A 25888-nucleotide genomic window follows, 5' to 3' on the forward strand; every position below is an offset into this window, starting at 1 on the left:
CATGACATCTTATCAATTCCTTTTATCTGCTATAGTACTGTAATGAATCTTTACTCAAGCTCGGATCAAAAAAAAAAAATCTTTACTCAAGCTGTCAAGCATCTGATGGGCATCAGCCAACAACATAAATGTGTCCACACTCTACAGATTAGTCTTTCGTCGTGCAGAAGCTTTGATAGAGGAGGGGCCAAGAATAGCATCGACACGATAGAAATATGAAAACAGTAGTGCTAAGAGGGGCCAAAACAACTGCCACAGATTTGAACATAGATGGCTTTGCCGTCTTCCGACGCACATGGTGTATATGAAAACAGTAGTGCTAGGAGGGGCCAAAACACCTGCCACAGATTTGAACATAGATGGCTTTGCCGTCGTCCGATGCATGTGGCCACAGACACCGACCACACATCCAACTAGAAATAGCTCGGCAACCACATGCACCGAACAGCTGCTATCTGTTGTCGGATCTATGGTCGGTGTCTGTGCAGAAAATTGAGGCGTAGTGGAGAAGTTGAGAGTCCTAAGTTTAATCGCTATCATCAGAGTTAAGTCAAGCAGACCAAATAGTAAAATAGTACACTAAACAGTAAGATTATAATGGTACTATGGGTCCTTTGGAAAATGGGATTTGTCCATGCGCTGTTACTTGCCAACTTAACGAAAAATCCACTCCTCCGCAGATAAAAAGATGTTTCTCTGTTTTCGTCTCTCAAGACCAAAGGACCCATTATTGAACTCTTTGTTTATCTGAAAAATCTATGTACTACCCAAATACCACAATTGGTAATACATACACAAACCTACTTCTATGCACTTTATAGATAAGGGGGAACCACCCCGGCCCCAGGTCCCCAACCACACAAGTGAAATATGGACACGTCACGTCGGCTTTATTTGGTTTGAATTTTGAAAAAAGTTTTTTTTAGAATAATGAGTAGAGAGAAATATATATATATATATAATTTATTAAAGACAGTGCCTAGAGGTTTTGAGGCACTAAAACGAACAATACAAATCCCAGACTTCTTTCTATATGAATGTGTATATATAAGTTCTCATGTATGAATGTGTGGTTAAAGTCATAATTTTTTAATTTTTCGATTCGTCTTGACGAGATGAATTAATAATCAACAAAAGTTAAGCACAAAATTGACAAACGTAAAAAAAAAAAATTGAGTGAAGACAAAATAAAAAAAAGAACCCAAAAATCTTAGCGGAATTTAGCCGGAATAATCTCTCCATACAAGTGGAGTTCTAGTTAATCTTGACACTGATGAGCTTCAACGAACCACCAAAAGAAGATACCCTTTTTTGAGGACCAGTATTTAAAGTTTCAGATTTTAATACTCTCCCCGTCTTATTTTGTTTGTCCATTATTTTTTTTCTCTTTTGTTTCAATTGCCTATATCATTTAATGTGAATCTTCAGAAACATTCGATATGAATCTTATTTGATAAATTTCGATTTATTCTATAATACAAAATTTTTAAAGTCATACAAAATAATATAAATCGAAAGATATAGACAATTTTGTAGGACAAAACAAAATGAGATGGGAAGAGTATTTTCTTTCCCACAATTTTATTTACTCATTTTAGCGGTCTCTATCTTATCTCAAGGTACTATATACAGCTTTTTAAGTCCACCACCAGCACCACCTGAAGCTAAAAAAAGTAAAAGTAAAAGTAAAAGTAAGAAGTAATCATACAGACATTAATAACAGAGCAGTGCAAGATTTCCAAGAAAAAAACAAGTACTGATTGGCGTTTAGGAGAAATTCTTCGGTGCCGAGCATGCACGGGACAGCTGGTGCCGAACACGCATCTCGGCCGTCCAAACGTATTTTGGACGGCCCAAATCTATTTGGGTAATTTTTAAATGTAAAATTATCAAAACACCCTCTCAAGCCCAAACAAATCTAGGCCATCCAAAATAAGTTTAGACGGCCAAGATGCGTGTTCGGCACCAACTGTCCGTGGGCACTGAAGAATTTCTCGGCGTTTAGTTGTGGGTTATGTACGTTGTTAATTTGCAAACTGCAAAAAGCTACTTATTCTTTTTTCCTATAATTGAGGAATCCGACTTATAAAAAAGAAAGAAAAAATTGAGAAATCCATTTTCACCGTTCACTAACAGAGAGTCTAATTAAAATCGATCGAAATAAAGCTCTGTATGAACTTAAAAGAACTTTAAATATTACGTTGGCTGGTATAAAAGTTTGTTAAGTTTATTGTAAAATTGAGGTTGCTTAGAAGATTACAAAACTTGTAAATTATGGAATGTATTAATCATTATTGTGTAGAAGATCCTGTGGTCTAAGCGCGCATGACATGGTGTTCTGAGAAATGCTTCATATATATTAATAAGAAATCTAATTAAAAGATTCCTCTGATAAATTAACACTTGAATTTAAATGTATCAAGTACTATCTGATAATTATATTTTGCATTACTTAAAATTTGTAGTGCTGATCATGAAATTAATATACAAAATTGAATAACTAGTGCTTGTTTAATTCTGATTAAATTTATTGATACTTGTCATCCATTTCTTTAGCACAATCACCCTCTACAAATATCGCCGCCACCACCATTATCAAGATCATCCCACCTCTACCACAAGTACCGCTACCACTACCACCATCTCTGTCACCAACCACCTCTACAACCACCGTCTCTATATCTACCACTACACCATCAGGACTAAAAAGTCACTCGCCATCGTTATCAATAGCAACCTCTGTTGCTATCATCCTTCCACCACCACCCCTCACCACAATCACCGCTCTATCTCAAACTACCACATGTCATTGTCATCTGTCCATCCCCACCACCTTCACAACAACCACCTCTACCACTACCACCAATGCATTGCTGCCATCTTTCGGCAATAATCGACATCCTCTCTCCATCTCTCCACCACCTTCTGTCGCCACAACTGCTTTACCTCTCCAGTCTCCACCACACTCACCATTGTCGTCACTAGCAATATATGTCCCCTTTGCCACATCCTTCCACCACCATGCCACCACCTTCCATCATTACCGGCATCTCTCCACCACACCACTGCAGGTAGTCACTACCTCTCCACCACTACCACCACCATCTCTCCACCACACCACCGTGAGTAGTCACCACCTCTTCAACAATACCATCACCAATATCTCTCCACCACCACCACGTGTAGTTGCCAGCTCTCTACCACAACCACCACCACCTTCTCAACGACCAACACCAGCCACCATGACCACCATCTCTCCATAACACCACTTTTCCCCCACCACCCACAACCTCTACCGCTATTAGACAACCACCACAACAAACACAATGTGAGCATTAATAATATTTTACACTATATAACAGCTTAATTTTTCACTTACGTCAAAATTTGACAATATATACATGACAAAGTTGTATACCACCCATAAGTCCAAAATTATGGTCAAAAGATAGCTTTAGTCAGCTTTTGGTGCCAAACATGACTATGCCAAATACGCCACATTTTTCATACCAATAAATTTCCACGAGAACGGTTGCCCTTCCGCGGCCAGAACTCCGCGTGCCAGCGGGAGTTTGCTCTTTGGAGTGGCGTCCATGCCTGTGAAAGAAAATCACTTTGTGTTTTTGTTTCGCGGTTTTGCCGGCGTTTTGGTTTTGGATTACTGTATTGGGGATGACAGGTTTCATTGTGCTGCACTGATCACTATGATTAGGGTTTTGTTTCTCGAAGGGAATTGTTGTCTGGATTCATACTCCACGTGTCCCGACCCTGCCTTTGAGTAAGTGGCGGTGTGAAGAGGTCCCTGATCTTAGGCTACAATTAGTCCTTCCTGCTCTTCTTGTTGTTCCTTTTCGTGGTTTTGTGTTGAAATCTGTAGATGCCGTATGGCGTTTTATTAATGAATGTGCGGATCAAAAAAAAAAAATGATCAATTTAATCCTATAGTCCTAATTTGAAATTTTGTCATGGCACCAAACCAGAGTAGCAACATTGCTATTTTTAAAAAATGTTTTGTACACTATGGAAAATCATAAAATAATTAACTTTGACCGAAACTATTTTAACAACAAGAGGTGAACTTTCTCTCGTGAGGTATCTATTGCTTGGCTCAAAAAAAAAAAAATTCCGCTGACTCAATAATGTTTGATCTTGAAGAACATGTACGAGAGAGAGAGAGAGAGAGAGAGAGGAGTAAATATTCTCGATCCAGTGCTTTCCATATTTTAAACCTTATATTATGGGTGACAAATTGAACCCAAACCCATTAACAAACCCAGACCCATCAACTAGAAAATAGACCCAACCCAACCCATTTATTAGTTGGGTAAGAATGGGTTCAAACCCAGCTAACCCATTATTAGTTGGGTCATAATTGGGCATCAATTGGATCAACTTAAATGACCCAATGAGCAATGAAAGTAACCCACCAAATTCCATCTTTTAATTGGTCTCTTTTGCAATTGGAAAGTGGAGGAATACAGCCCCCTCTCTCTCTGCCCCCCACCCCCCCCTCTCTCTCTCTCTCCCCTGCCCCCCCCAACCTCCAGGAGCATGGTCTTCTCTCTCTTTTATTCAATTGTTTTGTACTAAATTACACGCGTTCAAAAATATTTTGAATGGTCCGAATTAAAAATCAATTGTGACCGGTAACAATTATTTTGACCAGTCAAAATTGAAAACACATCTCATCCATTAATTGCGCGAATGGACCCGTGAAATTGTGCTCCGGCGTGAATAAATTTCTCTCATGGTAGTCCCGCAAAGGGTTTGGATTAAAAAATTGACTTATTTTTTTGTCCTTATTCAAATTTTTTTTGCATTTTTTTTGTTTGGTGTCATATTTTTGTGACTTATTAATTTGTTTTGATGAGAAGAATCGGAAAGTAAAAAAATTTGATCGAAACTTATAATTTTTTGAATAAAGACAAAAAAAAATCAATAAGACAAAAAAAATTACTTATTCTCGTCTTTTTGAAAAAATTTATGAGTTTCGATCATAATTTTTTTTTACTTTTCTAATTTTTTGATCATCATTTTTAGTATATATGTAATTGGGTTAATGGGCGGGTCGAATTTGCTTTAAAATAAATGGATCGGATTGGGTATGGGTAATTAGACTCATAGTTAAGCTTGCTTTATCAAACCTCATGCCAAAACTGGTCACCTGATACGTGCACTCTTAAGAGATTATCGTGTTCGGTAAACGTCAGATCTTGTCAAAGGTGCCAATAATTTACTTGTTACTCTGCTTTGTTCATGATGACTGTTGTGATTTGATTGGGTTTTTTTTTTAACAGCAAAGAAAGTACTACCTCAGTCCCAAAATGTTTATCCGGTCCACAAAACGATGACGTAAAAATAATACAATTTTTGTAACAAAAATTCAAATTTTTTTCAACAATTCACTAGATATCAATGAGTTCTTTTTATTTATGAAAAATGTTTGAGTTTTTTCTTGAAAGTGCATTATTTTTTAGTCACCGTTTTGCGGACCGGACAAATAATTTGGGATAGAAAGAGTAATATTTTATCAATAATAAAAAAATATTACAAGAGAGAAAATAGACGAAAACAACCCAAAGAAAATTCAAACTGTAGTTGGCAAGGCACCAAACTACATACAATATCTCCTATGAAATTTCTCTACCTGAATCAACAGTCTGTTCAATATTTGAAATTACAATATCCACAAACTCAATGCTAACTAAGAGAGAGAAGAGGAGTTGAGACATGTGTCACATTTTAAGTGGGATGAGATACCACATAAGCATATTCAATGTAGCCAAAACGTCCAACTTCGCAAACACGTTAGCAATTTAACAGATTTAGACGGTAAGGGTCTGATCGAATAACGAAGCAATAGCTTAGGAGTAAAATTGAAGTTTATGAAAATTTGGGAGTATTTTCACAAGCCTGTCTAAAAATAGTCCTACCGACACACACAAAGCGCCATCGAAAGTTTCATACAACTGAAGGAAGTAAAGTGCATGAATCAATAATTCCCACATATAATATTCCAAGTTAAATAATTTCATATCGAACTGACTTTTCTAAAGCACTCACCGATGATAGCAACTACTGGTTGAGTCACACTCTCCGTATGTGCAAGTTGAAATATTTTGGGAGTGGGAGTGTTGGTGAATAATTTTTTTCGAGGTGAGGTGGGTGGTTGAGTTTTAGTGATTTTACTACCCTAAGATTAATCAAATCGGATGTAAAAAGTAGATTTTGATTAGGACAAAAGTGAAAATCACTTTTGCGACACGGCTTAAAAAACAGGTCACACCAAAAGCTCATCTTCTTTTATATTATTAGAATATATAGATAGATCTACCTTGTACAGAAATTTTTAAGTCAGTGATCCCTGATTTTCTTACGTTCAGGACCTCATTGTTTCCGATTAAATTTCGATTGTCCGAGTTTTATGAAAAACTGCTTCGATCAAGCCTTTTCCGGTAATTTTTTTGCCGATTTTTCGCGAATACCTTTAAAAACACGTTTTAAACACATTGAACGATTTGGATCATTGAAATTTGATCAGCAAAGTGGACTTCCGCATGAGGTCCGGACCGTAAAAAAAAAATCAAAGATTCCTGACTTGAAAAGTACTGCTACCTTGTATATCCCATGTTTGTGTTATCGATTGTTCGACGACTATATTTAATGTCTTCACCAATTAATTATTTACACACACACACACACACACAAAAAGAATACGTTTTTTCATGAAATATCTGGATCACTCTATATAAATAAATAAAAAATCCTTGCCCAAATACCAAAAGATAAAAAGATTTTGGGTAGAGTGAAAAAGAATCAACTTCATCGCAATCAAAGGAAGGTGCTCAAGGTATATTATTCAGGTCAGTGTCGGCGAGCCGCTAGGACGAAACCAAGTCAATCGATTATACCAGAGATATTATGAAGAAAACGACCCCCAATGAGGCAAATTATATTCCGCAGATTCTGGGTTTTTACTTTGAAAAGGAGTATTAATTTGTCTAAACTTAATTAAGGCATGCATGGTACAGGATCGAGCTATATATACCTACCTACTGCCATATATACATATACATATATATATATATATATATATATATATATATATGTGTGTGTGTGTGTGTGTGAGGAATTTTCAAGTGAGGGATCCCTCATTTTGTTCATTTTAACAAAATGAGGGACTTTTATTTTCCGATCAAATTTTGAAAATCCGAACCGTTCAATGTGTGCAGAACGTAATTTTAAGGGTCCCCGCGAGAAATCAGTAAAAAAAATGACCGAAAAGAGCGTCATCCGAGCAGTTTTTTTTGAACCGTTCAATGAAAACTGCTCGGATGAAGCCCTTCCCGGTCATTTTTTTTGCTGATTTCTCATAGGGGACTCTTAAAATCACGTTCTGATCACTTTGAGCGGTTCGGATCATCGAAATTCAATCGGGAAGGGGAGTCCTGCATTTTAATAAAATGAGGGATCCCTCACCGGAACTTAACTCATATATATTGGTTCCAATTATGATAGCTAACTGTTCATTTGTTTTGGCTTTGTCTAATCCCATTGGACACTTATGGACAAATCAGCGGCATGTGTGTGGAAGCTGCGTGTGGTATGACGTTCGACTTGACCGGCGGACTTGACCGGCGTGCTCCTATGGACGCGGGGGCTCTGCTGCCCAGGGTGGGCAGCAGCCCCTGCCCACACTCACACACGGCACCGTTTCATCAAAGAAAAAAAAAAATTTGTTCTGCTTGCAATTCTATGGAATAGAAACGTGATTATGAGAGCTTTAAAGTTAAAATTTAATTATGTCTCTTTAAAATAATATGATCAGAATAATAAGATCTTCACGTCAATTCAAACGGATTGAAAATTGGAGCACTTAATTTTTTAATCATATTTTTTAATATATAAACGGTCTAAAAAATTAAGTGTGCCACTTTTTAATTCGTTTGAACAAGTACGAATATCTTATTATTCTAATCATATTATTTTAAAGAGATATAATTAACTTTTGTCTATAGGACTCTCATAATCATATTTCTGATCTACAGGATCCTAAATAAAGAGCAGATACTTAATTATGAGAGTTTTAAAAACAAAAATTAATTATGATGCTTTAGAATAATAAAATTAGAATAATAAGATATTCGTACTTGTTCAAACGAATTAAAAAGTGGCACACTTAATTTTTTAGACCGTTTATATATTAAAAAATATGATTAAAAAATTAAGTGCTTCAATTTTCAATCCGTTTGAATTGACGTGAAGATCTTATTATTCTGATCATATTATTCTAAAGAGACATAATTAAATTTTAACTCTAAGGCTCTCATAATCACGTTTCTGTTCCTTAAGATTGCAAGCGAAAGAGTTTGTTTTTTTTTTTCATTTGATAAAACGATGCCGTGTGTGAGTGTGGGTAGGGGCTGCTGCCCACTCTGGACAGCAGAGCCCCCGCGTCCTGCTCCTATGTGTTATGCACGAGAGTCATTCGCGATGTCTTTAAAAAAATGGTTACGGATGACAGTCACGGGACACGGGCTCCTCGTAAAGGGATTACTTTGTGGCGTGCCCATGTACCGGTTTCTCTCTCTTCTATAAAAGGTAAATGACAATCCTATAAAACTACACCATTTGTTGTGATCGATCTAGGTTTTGTATACTTTTAAGTGAGGACTGACTTTTGACATCGAAGCGTCCTTCGACTGAATTTGATTGAACGTTGTTCAGTACTATTTGTTCATCTTGCGGTCCTACTCTTGAGAAAGGCGAAGGCAAAGGCCAAGTGAAAGTTCCCCACGCGAACAGAAAAAAAGGAAAGATAACTTTCAGGCTTTCACATCTAAGTCTACTGGCAAGTGATGGATAGAGGGGGATGGGGCACCAATTGAAGATGCCATTGCATCGTTTTATGTTTGACCAATAAATCTTTCTTTTGACGTACTGGAGCTAAGAGCATCCCCGGACTTTACCCATTTTTTCCTCCCATGTTTGAGTTAAATTTTGGGTAAAAATTCATTTTGACTGGGCACATTTCCAATCATCAAACCCAAATTTCGTACACCCAAACCCAAATCCCCTAGGGCTCCTTCTTCAAACGTTTGCACCAGCTTTGAAGCCCTCATTGAAGCCTCATTGAAGCCCCACAGACGCCGCCCTACCACCATTGGAGACCCCATCGACGACATCTCGCCACCACCGAAGCCCTCACCGCCTCCCTCTCTCTCTCTCTCTCTCTCTCTCTCTCTCTCTCTCTCTCTCTCTCTCTCTCTCTCTCTCTCTCTCTCTCTCTCTCTCTCCTTCCTTCCTTCCTCTTCACAGCTCAAACCCCTAACCCCAAGGAGGCTCTGCAACTCTGGCGAAGCTCAGCACTAGCTCCGGCAAAGTCTGCAACTTCAGCAAAGCTTTGCACCATTTCCAGCAAAGCTTTGTGACCAGCTCTTTCACAATTCATACTAGGTACAGCTCTCTCTATCTCTAACTAGCTGTTGGAAAAATGGGTCAAGGCAAAAGTTATCTAACATTTGGTGGAAAGAATGGATAAAATCCAAAAATGGGGAAGGATTTGGGTCATGATTGGAGATGAGTTTTTGAGATTTTTGACCAAATTTCAAATTTGGGAAAGGATTTGGGTCAACACTGGAGATGCTCTAAGACACGGAATGGGGATCCTGCCAAGCACTCCCCTGCCAATTGCGGGTGCCAAGTGACCGATTCGATCGTTCATCTCGATAATTGACGGCTCGGATCTTGACTGAAAATGGACAGTTCAGATCTGTATGCGCTCAGATTCAATCCGAACCGTCCGTGCCGAGATAAACGGATGGCATCCGCTTGGCAATGGTGCTATTTACACCATATATTATCGACTGTCGATATCGACCGAAAGGTGGAAATTATGGAAATGCAACCTATTTTACTAGTATTAGTATTCTTTTATTATTGTTGTTTGGATTTAAATAAAGTGCAGGACACTTGACATGCTCCTACACATTTAAAAATTGAGTGAAGTTATTTGGACAAGTGGAAGCAAATGATTGGAATGAACAGTAGTGGAGAAGCTAGAAAGTTATTTCCTACACATTTTATTTTTCTATAAATAGCCTCTTTGGGCTTCATTGTAATGTCTCTCTCCAACAAATCAAAGTCTATCTTGATTTGTTATTAATTTTTGTCTTACTAATCTAATTTTTAGTTATAATTAGGATCTTCGATGTATCGCTCATGGCGATAGATCGATCGTTGAAGATTGATGGAAGAATCTCTTCCATTCTTCTTCAATTTGTAAATTAGATTCTCTCTCACTAGCCTCTTGTGTCGATTTCTTTCTTGAAGATCAGTATGCCTTGCATCAACGATTTTCTTATATGTGTCGACACGCTTCTTTTTTATTACCAATTTCACATTTGACTCGTCTGTCATTTCAAATACGGCGAAGAACCACGGGTTCGCTTTTGGAGACAAGCCGCATCGCCCTTTTCATTTTGTTGTTGCTTTTGTTTTTTTCTTTGTCAAGTCACTCCGGAGAAATAAAATATTGATAAAGTGTTTTTGGCGCTAGAAAAAAGGCAAGTATGCAAGGCAAAGATCAAATGTGCAAATGAAAGCCTTGCATGTAAGATTTGAACAATTTGAGAAAATGGAATAACGGCCATTTGTTGGCCATGTCAACTGTAAAATGACAGAATTCTGCCTTGAATGTTTATCTGAAAATATACCATTCGGCCGTGAATTGAATTAGACAAATGGCCATCAATGCAAAGGCTACTGTTCGAGGTTTCTAAAAAAAAAAAATGATATACCATTATGTACAGGAATCATGTTATATTGGGGCCCATCTGACCTTGGATGCCACCATTCGTCAAAATTTTACCAAGGCCATTGTTCGAGGCTGTTTAAAATCAAACACGTGTTGAAGACTAACGAAAAGTCTTCAAGGCCAAGAGGGTTTTTTTAACATGTGTCGATTTGTTGGGTTAGGCATCATCTAAACAGTTGAAGAAAGCCGTGTTGTGCAGTGAACAATCAGCATGGTACTACGCACATTACTGTACGGCACCATTTCTCAATTCATATTTGGTAAGTACATTCATTTATACCAAACACGCAAAGAAGTTACAATCCACAGGAGCAAACCCCAAGAAAAACAGAACAAAGCTCAGCTCAATGTCAAAAGACAGTAACCTATCGAACAATTGTTATCCACATGAACCGACAAAATATATATATATATATATATATATATATATATATATATATATATATATATATATTAAGGATAACAGTTATATATACATTGGCGACTTCCCAATGACAAGAAGGTTAGGCCGGCCATGCATTGGCCAATTCTTGGATCATTTTTGGGGTTGAAAAAATTGTACGTAATTGATAGAGATTCAAAGTGAATCGATTGAATTTTAAGCCTTGCATGGAGGTTTAAATTATTCATCCTAACTAGGTCATTTGAAATCTGTGGATGTTTCGGCCATAGATCTGTACACATTCAAGAAGAGTTTTTAAATAAAGAGTTAGCTCCAAGATTCTCTCTTGCAATTCTTGGATTTTAGTGCCTTGCACAAACCGCCACTTGTTGAATGTAAGTAATAATAATATCAAATGGTTAACTTTCATATTACGGCAATTCATTCAAGTAATTTGTAACACTGACCTAACGTCGGTTTAGGTAACACATAGGGGAAAATGACGCCTATTGACATGTTTTGATAATTAATATCTGTCAAAAACATGTTGAGAATATTTGTTAATGCTGAAAATGTCCTTGACGGGTATTAATTATCAAAACACGTCCTGAGCCGTTATTTTCTCTAACATTATATATGTGGCCAAATGGCAACAGCTAACAATAATTCGTTTTTACTAATTAAAAATGAAGTCAAGTTATCGAGCATAGCCTGCATATATAGGCATGGTTCCCTATTAAACATGACGTACGTTGATTAGTAAGTACTTATTACGATTCAATTTTCTCAAAGTTGGCATGCATCTTTAATAATCAAAGTTGTTAGGTATATATATTCTATTAGTAAGTACTTATTAGTTATTATAATCAAAGTTGTTCGGTATATATCCCATCAACAGGATTCTCCAACAAGTATGATCAAATTATTGTATTCTCCGAATACCGTGTGACATTGCGTATGTGTCACTCATTGTTCTCAACGATCAACAACATTGATTGTTGATATCTTATTTGCAATATTAATCACTACATCATTGGTTGATAGTACTATACGTGAAAATAACGTACGATATTCACGATGAGTCAGAATATATAATTAGCCAAAAGTTTTGGGCCATCCATATTTGGGTTTTGCCCCCCAACAGAAGATAATTATACAGGTGTGATCTCAGTCAGGTAAGAAAACTTGGTCGCCCTACCATTAGATTTGAAGAGGACCTTTCACCTAAATGAGAATCTATTTTCCCAAAACATGGCAAAGCTACTGGACTGTTTCAACGTCCTTCTAACATGCAGCTAGCCCACCAACTCAACTATGGTTAAAAAAATAACAAAAGGATCTTCACCGAGTAATCAAATTTGCTGCAAATTTGGCAGTGCCTAATTTGCAGCAAGTTTGGCCAAACTTTGTCGCCTCACTCAACTCAACTATGGTTGTCACAAACACAGTTGCACCAAAATGGCAAAATAGCACCAAACAGGGATAGCAACATTTTTACTTTTCACCAAAATAGTGTCATTTTGACACCGACAGGTAGACTTGCTCGGTAACATATTGTGAATGACAGGTTACCACAAAACTAACGAACGCAACCCTTATGTTACCTTACCCCAGACTCCAACTACTAATATTTGTTGATTCGAACTAACAGATCAGGATAAGACATTTGAACTCTCACTTCCAGCACTCCATGGAATTTTTGGCATCTGATCAACTCTCTGTCTATGGCACGATTCTATACACCTATTAGGTCCTGAACTACAAAACTGTTTTTTTGATTACTCAAGCCAGTTCACGCACACCTCGAATAATCCTAGGGACCCAATCATACCGCCCACTTGAAGGAAGCCCAATAAAAGCCAGAGCAAATCTCTGTATGGACTGCTGAACCACAAAACTACTAGAATAACATCCTTTTTTATCATTAGATTAAAAGCCTTATTTTGTTCATTCCATGAATGATACTCCTTCATTAGTTGTTAAATCAAACATATATAACAAGTTTAGTCAAGGACAGAGTGTACGTTATGTCAATCAAAATAAATAGAAGTTTAAAGCTAGTAGGGACAACAATATGGATATATCAGCAATATTTATTGCAAAATCAAAACAACCATCTCTATTTTCCTTTTCTTTTGCTCACTCTCACACATTCACAAGTTCAAACAACATCTAACTGTACATCAAATTTTGTCCCCAAAAAATATCATATCGAATGAATCTTGATGCCTAATTAAGCACCAACATGTCAAGGGCTCACACTCATTGTGACACTGTGTATCACATCCGAAATGCAATTATGTTCTTGGCAATCAATAAAATATAAACATAAAAATATTACATACGAGCACAATGATGATGACGAATAAGATTTGGTCTGCTATTAGGATTGTCTTATTAATCTTGCCAAAACCATGACTGAACCTTGAAGGTGAACAGTTGAGCTCGATTGAGAATGATGCTCCGGTACCAGAAAGGTTTGGCTCAAAGGTAAGTTCCCCATGGCCATGAGCAGATTTAAACTCTCCAAGGCTCCATTCCTATTGCCACAAGCGCAGCATGCAAAATCAAGTATTTGTAAGTATGCCAACTTGAAGCCTTGAACAAGTGTTTATTTCTTCAACGTATGTAATCAAGAACCCCAAACATGAAGTCTAAACCTTCTTAATTAGGATTACCCCGTGACATTTAGAAGAGAAAAGAAACTACTTAGTTGGCCCTGTCCAAGATAAGTAGTTGTGGATGGTTTACCTTAGCTACCTTTTAGATAAAATAAAGGTTCACGTTAATCTATATGGTCTTCGTTTGGCAACTCTAAAGCAGTTCTTTTTCTTCTGTTTGCTAAAAAAAAATCAACTTGATTTGCATCAATAGGCATCTCTAAAAGAAGGCTAAAAGATAGCCCAAACAGCAAAAGAGAAGTCTGCTTCTCTACTTCCATCCCTTGTATACAAAACTGCCGCAAAAACAAAAATATTCCAGACCAGTTTAGTTTCTTAAGCTCAACTATTTCAGCAAAACAAACTTTTTCAGACATGCTAAACAAAGCCCTGGTCACAAAATCTGTGTCAACAACCTATGAACATAGCGATTTCCCATATACTTAATAGTATATGAATTTTGAAATGAACAACAAAATAAAAAGTGGTTACCTCAAGTTGTGTTCCTATTGTGACAACAATAGTGTCTGGGCCTGCATTGAATGACAAAGGTCCTCGTTCGGATTGGACATGAAACTCGCATTGATCAACAAGAAGATGGAGGCTTATGGCATGTTCATAACGTGATTCACGGTGTCTGTCACTGGACAGAGGTGGAGGCTCGCCCATGAAAGCATCGTGATCATATCTATATAAGCTGAGAGTTGATTCTCTTGGTTGAATTCCCTTGTGGATCAGTTGCTTATTTGCACCCTGTGATATGACCTCGGCCAATTCTCCTGCAATGGCTTCAAGTTGTTTGGCAACACTGTCAATCATTTGGCTGCAAATGAGTAGAAAATTCGTTACTGCAAACCTCTCCTTGCACTATTAGCAATAAGCAATAAGCAAAGCAATTTCTACTTGATCACATTACTACTTGATCACATTATCTAGCCAATCACAATCACATTCTCTTGCCAATAAGCAAGCAATTTCCACTTGATAACACTACAGTCAACCTCTCCTTGCTCTAGCCAATCACAATCACATTCTCTTGCCAATAAGCAAGCAATTTCTACTTGATAACACTGCAGTCAACCTCTCCTTGATAACACTGCAGTCAACCTCTCCTTGCACTATTACTAGGTGATGGTCACACAAACAAAACTAGGAGATATTGCCTAATCATATGGCATAATTTCATAGCAACATGATGCAGCATTTTAACTCTTTTGCAGATCGCCCCCTACCACCATCCAAGGTTTGAATCAATTTCCAATTGAATCACTATTTTTACCATGTATAATCAATTGAAAATAGTCTCTTGAATCAATTGAATCCAATATTTCTACTATGTTGCTCTTGATAAAGCATATGTTTCTTTGTGAAAAAACACTTAGGTAAAGTAGCTAGTATTTTGAATCACAAATTTATTTATCATTTTAATTGGAGCGAAAACAATTAACAACTAAATGATCTATTTTTGGTAATGCAGAGCGTCCCGGTCAGTTTTGGCGCACCTCGAACCTGATCCTTCAGCCTAACGTAGTTTCAGCTACTCGAACCTGATCCTTCAGCCGCTTTTCTTAATTACCTTGTCCCATGGGTCATTTTCCCATGTAAGTGGGCCTACTCTCGGAAACAAAATGAGGAACTCAATCTTTATGGGCCTCAGCCAACTAATCAGACCAATTATTTTGACCAGGACTTAGTACTAATTGGTTGGATTCTATGGTACAAATTGGTAAGCCTTGACAACAGTAGTGTCTTTGGGTTATTCAGAAGAAACAAAGCTTGGGCCTTTATTGCTACAGACAATAACTAGCTGAACTATTCCAACGCTTTCAGTTAATAAACCAATAACATCGTACCGGACCGGACCGATATTTCCAAAAGAATAAAAGTTTCGGCCTCAGATTTACCTTAACCTCCGATACTTCCCAGCTCCGATCACTTTCCGCACCCGTTCCTCCACCGCCTTTTCGAAACGCCGCCACACAAACTCCTCACGACCGCCGTAATCTTGGCGACAATCCTTGTTTTTGCAATCCGGAATCCGAAAAACCGCATCCGATTCACCCAAAGCCGATCGCAACTCCTCAACGCAAATCCCGTGCCTGCTAATCCGAAAAACTCCAAACTCGGCAGCACATCTCAGAATGCGCTTCACCGAATCGGGTTCTCTCGAAGCAAGCGATTCGCGATCAATATCAGCCGGAACCGAACGGTGAACGTACTCGGGGAGGGACAGTTTGGGGATTTTGAGCGATCGGCTGAGGTTTTCGGAGAAGATCGAATTGGCAGCGGAGCGCGAACCTCTTCCTGTAGGGATCGGAGACGGAGGCGGTGCTTCGGATGGTGAGGTTAAAAGACTCCTCGTGCGCATGATAGCCATTAGAGATGGTGAAGGTTTTGATGGGCGTTTGACAAATAGAAGGGGGTACGTAGGAAGGCAGATTTAGTAGGGCCCATTGTAGTAAACGTTTGGCACGTCTTGCATGTTTGCTACGGTGACCATGCATTTTTTTTTTTTTTTGGATCATCATAAGGGTGGAAGGGGCGACCAGTATAGTAACTCTACCATGAGCATGACCATATGGACTCCCTATCCGTCAATAGATGTCCGGTTCAAGCCATAGCTACCATCCGTGAAAATAGACCGTCACCACGGCACCATCTGGTGCACAGTGGTGAGAAATCCCTCTTTTCGGTACACATACGGGTTCAAAATAAAACCTATTAGTGGCACCACCGGGTACCAGCACAAATGTGCCTCCCGGAGCTCGAACCAGTGCAGGTGTTAAAGAGAGATGGTGACTCCCACCAACTGGACTACCACCTAGATGGTTACAGTGACCATGTATTTACGGGACGGAGCCCAGTCTATACAAACAAGTCAAGCTTTTTCGAACCGAGTCGAGCTTTAGAGTATTTAGCTCGGCTCGTTTAGTATAGATTCATCACATTTATGGGATGGAGCCAAGATTTTTGCGTAAGAAGCAAAAAAAATTAAATTAAAGAGAGACAGTAATGTTAGAACAAAGTTACTATTTGAATGAAGGACAATATTACCGTATTACTTGCTCTTTATTTTATTTTAGCCCATAGCGAAGTAATTGTAGTTGGTATCCTTAATTTGTTTAAAATGATTATAATTGAACCTCATTAAGACCAATTTTAGCATAAAGCTGTTTCATAGCTCGAAAAATATTAAAGCTGTTACTTTTAATTTTTTAAACAAAAAAAGATGGAGGCAGGCGGGGCCATATAGTTTGATGATATTTTTTTTCCAATGCAATACAAGGATTTTTTAAAATTATAGGGGGGCTACGGCTCCTACTAGCCCCCCTCTCCATCCTTGACTGCATCAAATCTACAGCCGAAAATGAGTTGAGTTGAGCCGAGCTTTGTAGTGTTTGAGCTTAGTTCGTATACTTAACGAGCCTAAATCAGTAAATGCCAAGCAAGCCGAGCCCGAATCATTTAATAAACAAGCTTCTTAAATCAGCCGAGTCTATACAAACGAGCCAAGCTTTTTAAAACTAAGTCAAGCTTTAGAGTAATTAGCAGCTCACTTCATTTACAAACCTATTCACATCTAATAGCAAGTTAGACAACATCCCACGCATCATTTGTCATTAGGAGTGAAATAATATTGTAGATAACATTTAGATATTTCAAAGTCGTTCGTTTGATACACGTGAACTTTACAAAATAAATGTAGGAGTCACACACATCGAACGACTTTGTACATTTGTATCATAATCCAAAGCATTTTTCCATTAGGAGTTCCACAGTACCACACCTGATCACTAGGCAGCTTAACACCACTACTGATCACTTAAAAGTGGTGTTTGGTTTTCAAATAGATGAATTAGTTTAGCAAAATATTGTTCCAATAGCAATAATTCTTGCTTTTTTTACTTGTCTTCATATGCATTTTTAATTTATCATTAGGTTTTTTTTTTATTTTAAAACAGGCATGTTAATTTGGACAATGAGCTTACTTTGTGGGTTGTTTACTAGGACTTCCAGGATTCGTGATGTCTTCATGATTGTAAAGAAATGATCATTATATTCTTTTTATCATTTGGTTTAATTTTTAGAAAAATAGAATATTATGTGTCACTCATCTAAAAAACAAAGGACGCGCATACAAACATCTGTAGAGGAACATTATCCAGTAAGTTCAAAGAAAGGCCTATAAAAAAAACCTTGTTTGACGGATAGAAAGATGTGAGTGATAAGTGAAGAGAAACTGACTGGAGACCATTTCACAAAGAGGGAGAAAGGTTTGAGACCCCAAGAGAACGAGTTACTAAAATTCAATTTTATGTTCGTCTTGTTAAGAGCTCGGTCAAGATTAGTTTGTTATCTTCACAAACCCGACTTGATTATTTGTTTAAAACTTGTTAAGTTTTAAAACTAAGTTTTAACAAGCTACTACTCAACTCGTTCAACTTATGACGTGTGAAAAATCAAAGTCACACAAAATCAACTATATTTCGTTCGATCAAAACTTGTTTAAGATAAGTTCGCATGATAAATAAACCAAGCTTAAACATATTTAAAAACTCGTTAAAACTTCAAAACCAAACTTGAACAAGTCACTGTTTCGGCTCGCGTATCAATCCAAGCCCAAAAATGCCATATAATTGTAGCTTCAACATAACCCAAATCTGGCCCTGTGTGTGTACAGTCACAACCACAATACAACCTGTATTAGGTTATAATCTTAGATAGAAAGAAAAACTACTTTTTGGCATAACAAGAAACATCCTTCCGATCGATGCATGTCCTAAGAAGTACATAAACTGGACCAGAAAACCATATTATTGATTCGAAAAACAAAAAGCACACCACACACCTTACAACATAAATATATACAGTTGTTGGCCTCATTTTACACCTTAAAGCACCTCACCAAAAGTTCAAAAGGAAAGTACCTCAACAACTTCCAAATCCTTTTCCTTCACGATTTTCAGAAGATCTCCCGGAGAAGTCACCATATATAGACATGTCCCCAGAAAACTCCCCTGGTTCCTTGTACCCAATGTCCTCCATGGCACCGACGGTCTTACACAGGCGCCGCCTGTTTATCATATCCACCAAAGACTGGTGCAACAACTGGCTACGCATGTCCATCATGGATTTCATACGAGTTATTTTCTGCCAGTGATCATTGGAGCCATATGTTCTCCCAGCATTAAACAGTGCATTACATCGGTTGTGACAATTTGTTGTACTCTTGCATTCGTTGGGAAAGAATCTCGTACAGTTCTGTGCCTTAGCATTGAAGTGAGAATCCCTTATTTTGGGACTCGAATCCAAGGCATTTTCGTTCCCCGAGAAATAATTGAAGTCGAAGTACTTGAGGGAATTTAGGGAGCTTTGAGAACTCGCATCATCATCAGGGATGAAATTTTCTGCATCAAAAATTAAGGCCATACAATCACATTTTGGACCACCCGCCTTGGTGAACTTTGAGAAATTCCAAAGAAAGTATATAACGACAGTACACAAAAAACCAATGTGCAGCCAAGAGTCATCGTAGGTGTTACTCCATTGGCAATACGTAAGCAGCCTTTATGGACCAAACCTCAGTGGTTTAGATAGGTAATGCGAGACAAATCTCTAGAAATCTCGTATATACCACAAAAATCAAAATCGTACACAGTCCATTACTTTTAACACTTATCTTTAAACATCTTTCCTGTGTTTGTAAATCACCAGATAAGAAACGTACCTTGAACCCAATCATGGCTGTAAGTCATCATATTGTTTGACCGATGAAACTGGGTCTTGGATGAGTTGTATAGGCCCGGAAGAGATGAATGGGAGGAAGAACGGGAAGAGAGATAGTCGAAAGGGTGCTGGGTTCTGCGGTCGTCATCATCGTCTTCCTCATAGTTGAAGCTGTGCTGGTTCTGGTATAGAGGTAAGTCACACTCACCCTCCTTCCAACTTGGAACCAGAGCAGAAATCTCCTCATCAATCATCTCTGCTATCTCCCATGGCTCCCAATCACTGATCTCCAATTCCTTCACCATCTCCGTGGCAACATCAGCAGCTGTGTCACTATGGATGTCGAATGGGAAATACACATTTCTGGCTTGCCCTACAGTGGTAGCAAGAGAGTTAGAATCAAAAAACAAAGAAGTGGAGGCAAGAGCACCTAAATTTTGTTCCCTAACATGTGAATTGATGTGCAAGTGGAGTGGAGTGCAGTTGGTGCCTCCCTAATACTCCCATGCACATGGGCAGGGTTCGACTCCCGTAAGCACTCATCCCCCTCCCCAAGTCCCCTAGGATAGAGTAGATTAGGATTAACCAATAGCCAAAAAAAAAACATGTGATTTGATATTAAACGATGTCACTATTTAGGGTCTGTTTGAATGCCTGAGCCCACAGTCCTTTGTCTCTAAATCTTTCAGTCCTCCTATCATAATGCATTATCATCCGCACCGTCGAGTACTGAGATTCATGTTGTTTTTAGATTTCAATTGTTGCATGTGGATAACAATGTATTAAGACATATTTATTATGTTAGACAGAGGATCCATTCTTTTCCGCAAGCCTGCAAGGCAAAGATAGGTCATTGCCCGCGCCAAACCCTTTTCCTCTAGAATAAGTGTCTCGCTCTCCCAAAGTACTCCAGCTCGAACAATTTTGCCTCGAGAATCGAAACTTGGGAGTACCATGAGACATAGACAAGTGAATTAGTGCAAGACCCCTAACCCTCTTGCCTTTAGCACTAAAAGATTTTGAGGCATACCATCCTTGTCAGTGATCTTGACTTTGAGAAATATGCTCTCCTCTTGCGGATCCATTGTCCCTGTGATAGTCATTTCTGTACTCCTCTTTGAAGTAGCCAACAAAACCGGCATATTAACCGATGGTCCAGTTGGAATACTTGAACTTTGATATGGAGTCATTGAGATGATGGGCAGTGCCTCCCCTTCAGCAGCAGCAAGAAATGGGTCTCCCAGCAGCTCCTGGGCCGATGGCCTCTTTCCGGCAGTTTCTAAGCATTTTCCAACAAAGCGCTGGGCTTCGGCATCTTGAATCCGGTAGAATGCTTCTGGCAGCTTCCCCTAATGGATCAGAAAATGAGAAAGTAGGTCAGAACCTAGTTACCAGATACCAAGAAAAACAGAATGCTGAAGCCGGAGCTTACCGAAGTCACTTTCTTGTAAATTTGAGCAGGATTGGAGCACTCACAGTAGGGGTACTCAGATGTAAGCATTTCTAACACACACATCCCAAATGAATATATATCCACAAGCTCGTCATAATCCTCTTCATATAATTCCGGTGCCATGAATTCAGGTGTACCTTAGGATCACGCAAACAGAACAATATCAATAACCAATGAAAAACACGCCGATTTAGAATGCTCAATTTGTATCCAGCCACATTATATTCACAATGACTTTGCTAAAAGCGTGACAAGGCAACAATTTTTTCATCAGATTAAATGAGGCCCTGCACTATACTAAAATGAATATAGTGCTGCAACGCAATATTCTTGACATCTCCCAATGCGATGTTACCGAGTCTCTAGCATAATTTTATCCGAAAGAGAAACATCAAAAACAATATTCTTGAAATTGTCAAGAATGTTACGTTGATAGCACTGCATGTATTCTGAATGAAAACCAACAGTTTACCCGTCAATGATAACACTTCATTCTTTACACTTTTCTGTAATTTTTGTATGCATCATTCTCCATCAGAATTCATGATAGATAATCGGCTCCACTATGTATCCTCATGACTCATGAGATGCTAATTCTTTCCTATAAATGATCAATTAAAAACAAAAGATGAAGGGAAGGAAAGAGATGATTGCCTATGACGCTGTGGGCATGGTGTGACCCACAAAGTATGGCTGCTAAACCTAAATCACCAATCTTGACTTGCCCAAGATGGCCATTGACAAAGATGTTATCACACTTGAGGTCTCGGTGTATCACTGGAGGATCATGGCCATGCAGATAAGCAAGACCTCTTAGGATTTGGCGAGCCCAGTTCTTAACAGCTCGAATATCTACTCTCTTGTGCCTCTGTCTGTACCTGTATCCCAAAACAACATATTAGGATTCTAATCTCATTCCACATATTTGTATTGAGTTTGCTTCAACTTTTATATCGTCTCCGCCAAGACCAAGAGATTGTGGAGATCATATGTTTGCAAGTATTGTGTACAGCATCTGTGACGCAATTATGTGGATTAGCTTTTTCTTCCTGCTGTTGTAATTGGAAAGTTCACTGTTTGACTAGGTGAAGATTGGGAAATCACGAAATGATGAATAAAGGCCAAGATATAAGACGATCAAAGTCAACCAAAACAAAAGTTTTAAAAACAAGATATTTCTTTATGCTAGGTGTAGAGAGCTTGCAGCAATTACTCTCTAAGGTTGCCAGAAGTGAACAGTTCGGTGATGAAGTTGAAAGTTCTGCGTTCAGGGTCAATCCAGGAGGCATAGAACCGGATTATGGAGTCATGATTGAGGCTCTTTAGGAGGTGGACCTCTGAATAAAGCCGTTGCAATTCATCAGGTGATCGAAAGACATCGTCGAGATTGACCTGGTTCCAAGCCACCTCCATCCCAAAAACGTCATCAAATGCTTTGTACACTGTTTTCATTGCTCCTCTGCCCAGAACTTCCCTATACTGCACGTAGATCAAACAAATTTATACACCATTTGATCAATCGACAAACTCAGACCCTATGCTTAATCGAATCTTCAATCAGTGACCGCTAGGCTGACAGACCTCAATTGATTGTTACAGAATACTTAGTTTCGTTTATTATGTGCGTAAGATCTAAACTGTGATTTGAATTGCTTCCGAATTTAGTTGGACTCTTAACTCAACGGGAGGAAGTACTTAGTTTGTAGCAATATTGTTCCACTACATCATTCATGTAAAGAGGTCAAAATACACCAACCAACAAGGCTGGTAATCAGTTCATTAGCAACAAAGGAATTAGATCGTCTTCCATAGGGTCGTGGAGGATTTAAGAAGGAAAATTGAAAAGGTAAACAATGCTATAACAAAGTCATGAAGTAAACCTGATTGTACTGATCTAGAGAAACTTTGGACCAGTCTATATGCACTAGAATGTTTGGAAACAACAATTCAGAACAGTTTCTACCCATCCCAAAAGAACTACAGAATCTTGGAAAAACATACAAACTTCGAATTCCGTAACTACGGATGCTAGTTCTATTAGTTTAGTGATGTAATTGATCACAAGAACAAGAAAACAAAAATCATTTTCATACTGACAACATGTGTTCATGTTTTTTCTCATTCAATTATTGAAAGTCAACTCTGCAACAAACTCAAATCTGAAGGCTAGTTCCAAAAAAAACAATTACATCTCGGCAAATTACCATATTTCAAGCATCAAGATTTGAGAAAAATAATCGCATACAAATATTCTGAGAACTTACACGTCCATAACGACCAGATGGGTCCATGTCAATGTACTCCAACTGCAACTTTGCTCCATCAATGGGTTCTCCAAACCCCCCTTTGTTCATGACTCAAGGTTCTTCCAAATTTCTTGAGTTCTTTCTACAGGTATGTTTCTACTATCTATATTTAAAATGCTACAGAAGAAATTGGCTCTAAAGTACTTGAAAGATTAACCTGATGCTAAAAAATCCGAGGCTTTCCTTCGTGATTTTCGTTGGAGAAAACACCAAACAACAACCAGAAGAGTCTTGAATAATCAATCCTCAGCATAATCCAGGCCATGCCCAGAACCTTGTGTGACAACTTGTAGGCCTGATATTTCATTTGGTTGAAAAAGAGAGGGGTATATACTCGTAGACAAAAAAGAAGGAAATACCTGTAGAATTTCTTCTACAGATAAGCTTGATAGATTTTGAGAGGTGGGTATTGATAGATTTGAGAGGTGGGTATAGTTAGGGATGGGAATAATATCTTCCTTTTAGGCAATCAAACAACAAACTTGTTGTGCTGGTATGGTTTTCTGTAGAAAGTGGACTTTAATTGAATTAGCTAGTAGTGGAGGTGGGTTTATTTCAAGAAAGTTTTGAAATTGACATGATCAGTAGTGGGTTGTGGCTGGGCTCCTGAATTTGAAAAATCTGTGGCCACGTTTTGGTAGTGCCATTTGTGGTGAGAGAAAACAGAAAGATTTGAGAGACAGAGAATCTAATGGCTGGAAAAAAGTTGGGTCCTTTAGAAGATTTTGATAGAGAATGAAACAGATGGCTGGAGCAACAATGGGAAGATGGTCAATCAGTGCAAGCACAAAGGGACAATGCAGAGGTGGCGGTGGTGGGGATGAGGAAGGATATGTAAAGACGGATATGTAAAACAGGCTAAAACTCAGAATACTCCTTCATGTTTGACGTAAATACAAGAATTACCCTTGCCATTTATGAGAGTCATATGATGCTCGCCCAAATAGCTAGCGGTGTTATACTACGCAGCACTACGGCCGCAATTGAACTAAGTTGCTCGCAAGTAGGGCTGTAAATGAACTGAACCATTCGCGAACTGTTCGAATTCTGTTTGGTAAGAGCTTGTTCGAGTTCGATTCGTCTACTAAACAAACTGAACCTGAACCTCAATTCTAGGCTCGTTCCGTAAATGAGCCGAACTTGAGCCTAATGGTGTTTGGCTCGGTTAGGTTCGCGAACCTATACTTAAATTTAATTAATAATTCAATAGGGGTCTATTTGTAAATGTAAAAAATTTTAAGGTTGTATATATAATTCAATACTTATTTTTCTTTCAAATTCTATACGATCAATGAGAGAGTTTGGGTTCGCTTGAATTTAATGAGCTGAGCCGAATCAAATCTGAGTCTTGACGAACTCAATTCGAGCTTAGATTCAGCTCGGCTAGATTCATTTGAGTTTAACGAGCCAAACTTGAGCCAAGATGTTCAAGTTCGAATCGTACCTGAGCTAAATCCGAGCCGAACTTGAGCCAAACTAGTATCTTAACGAACCCAACCGAGCTAAACCCGAGCCTTGAAAATTTTTAACGAGCCGAACTCGAACCAAGTTGTTCAGGCTCAAATCAAACTCGAGCCGAACTCATACCTTAACGAACCGGAGCCGAATTTAACAGGGTTCGGCTCGATTCGGTTCGTTTACAACCCTACTCGCAAGTAATCTGAGCCTTGGCACGGCTCGTTTAGTAATTGGGTTAAATTCGAGCTCGAGTTTTGGGTTCGTTGAGTGAACAAGACGAGCTTAAAGCTCCAAAGCTCGGCTCGGCTCGAAAGTAGGCTCGACTGATTTAGTAATGAATCAGGCTCAGCTCGTTTTCTGAACGAATTAAACTTAACATTCCAAAGCTCGGCTTGGCTTGAAAAGTAAATGAATTGGGCTCGGCTCATTTAGTAAACGAACCGAACTCGAACACAGTAAACCTCAATTTGGCGGACCCGGGGATGCTGCCGAGCAATCGATATTGTTCAGATTAAAATTCAAGCCGTCGATTGCCAAGATGAACAGCAAGATCGGCCTCACGGAATTCTTGGCTGCTTCTCCCATTCCCGGTTGGACTCGGCTTGAATTTCTGTGGTTGGAGAAATTCAAAAGATTTTAAGAGAGGGAATCTAAGGGCCGGGAAAAAAGTTGGGTTTTTAGAAATTTTGATAGAGAATGAAAGAGACGGCTGGCTGTGGTGGGAGGTGGGGATGAGAAAGAATAATAAACCCCTTCAAGTTTGACAATTGACATACCAAAAATGATACTTACACAATAATTCAAATACAATATCAAATATAACCTCTTACATACATATGGGCTCCACACATACTATTATGTATGGGTTCCACATGTATATGAGAGGTTGTGAGTTGTTGTGTGTAGGCCCCACATGTATGTGAGAGGTTGTGAATTATTGTGTTTAGATTATTATGTTAGTAGCATTGTTGTTGACATAAATACAAGAACCACCCCTTTAAGTCTGCGCTCTTATGAACTTAACTTAATTTAAATCTGAAAATTTTGTCCTTATTTGATTTTTTTTCACATTTGTTAGTTTTGCAC

At 38.5% G+C, this 25888-nt stretch overlaps 2 protein-coding genes across 2 annotated transcripts; both read right to left on the reverse strand.

Moving 5' to 3' along the window:
- Nucleotides 1–13356: 13356 nt before the first annotated feature.
- LOC131326144 (uncharacterized) lies at nucleotides 13357–16335 on the reverse strand. The gene is made up of 3 exons (XM_058358759.1): nucleotides 15763–16335; nucleotides 14351–14681; nucleotides 13357–13738 (listed from the first exon to the last, which is right to left on the reverse strand). Exons 1-3 carry the CDS (start codon nucleotides 16233–16235, stop codon nucleotides 13511–13513), a joined length of 1032 nt encoding a protein of 343 aa, XP_058214742.1. The 5' UTR covers nucleotides 16236–16335; the 3' UTR covers nucleotides 13357–13510.
- Nucleotides 16336–18582: 2247 nt separating this feature from the next.
- Nucleotides 18583–24203, reverse strand: LOC131326145 (probable serine/threonine-protein kinase WNK5). Its single transcript, XM_058358761.1, has 7 exons — nucleotides 23303–24203; nucleotides 22252–22517; nucleotides 21693–21916; nucleotides 21018–21175; nucleotides 20616–20934; nucleotides 19587–19958; nucleotides 18583–19266 (listed from the first exon to the last, which is right to left on the reverse strand). The coding sequence occupies exons 1-7, from the start codon at nucleotides 23390–23392 to the stop codon at nucleotides 18788–18790; spliced, it is 1908 nt and encodes a 635-aa protein (XP_058214744.1). The 5' UTR covers nucleotides 23393–24203; the 3' UTR covers nucleotides 18583–18787.
- Between the last annotated feature and the right edge of the window lie 1685 nt (nucleotides 24204–25888).

This window comes from Rhododendron vialii, chromosome 5a, assembly GCF_030253575.1.
Source record: "Rhododendron vialii isolate Sample 1 chromosome 5a, ASM3025357v1".
NCBI classification, from domain to species: domain Eukaryota; kingdom Viridiplantae; phylum Streptophyta; class Magnoliopsida; order Ericales; family Ericaceae; genus Rhododendron; species Rhododendron vialii.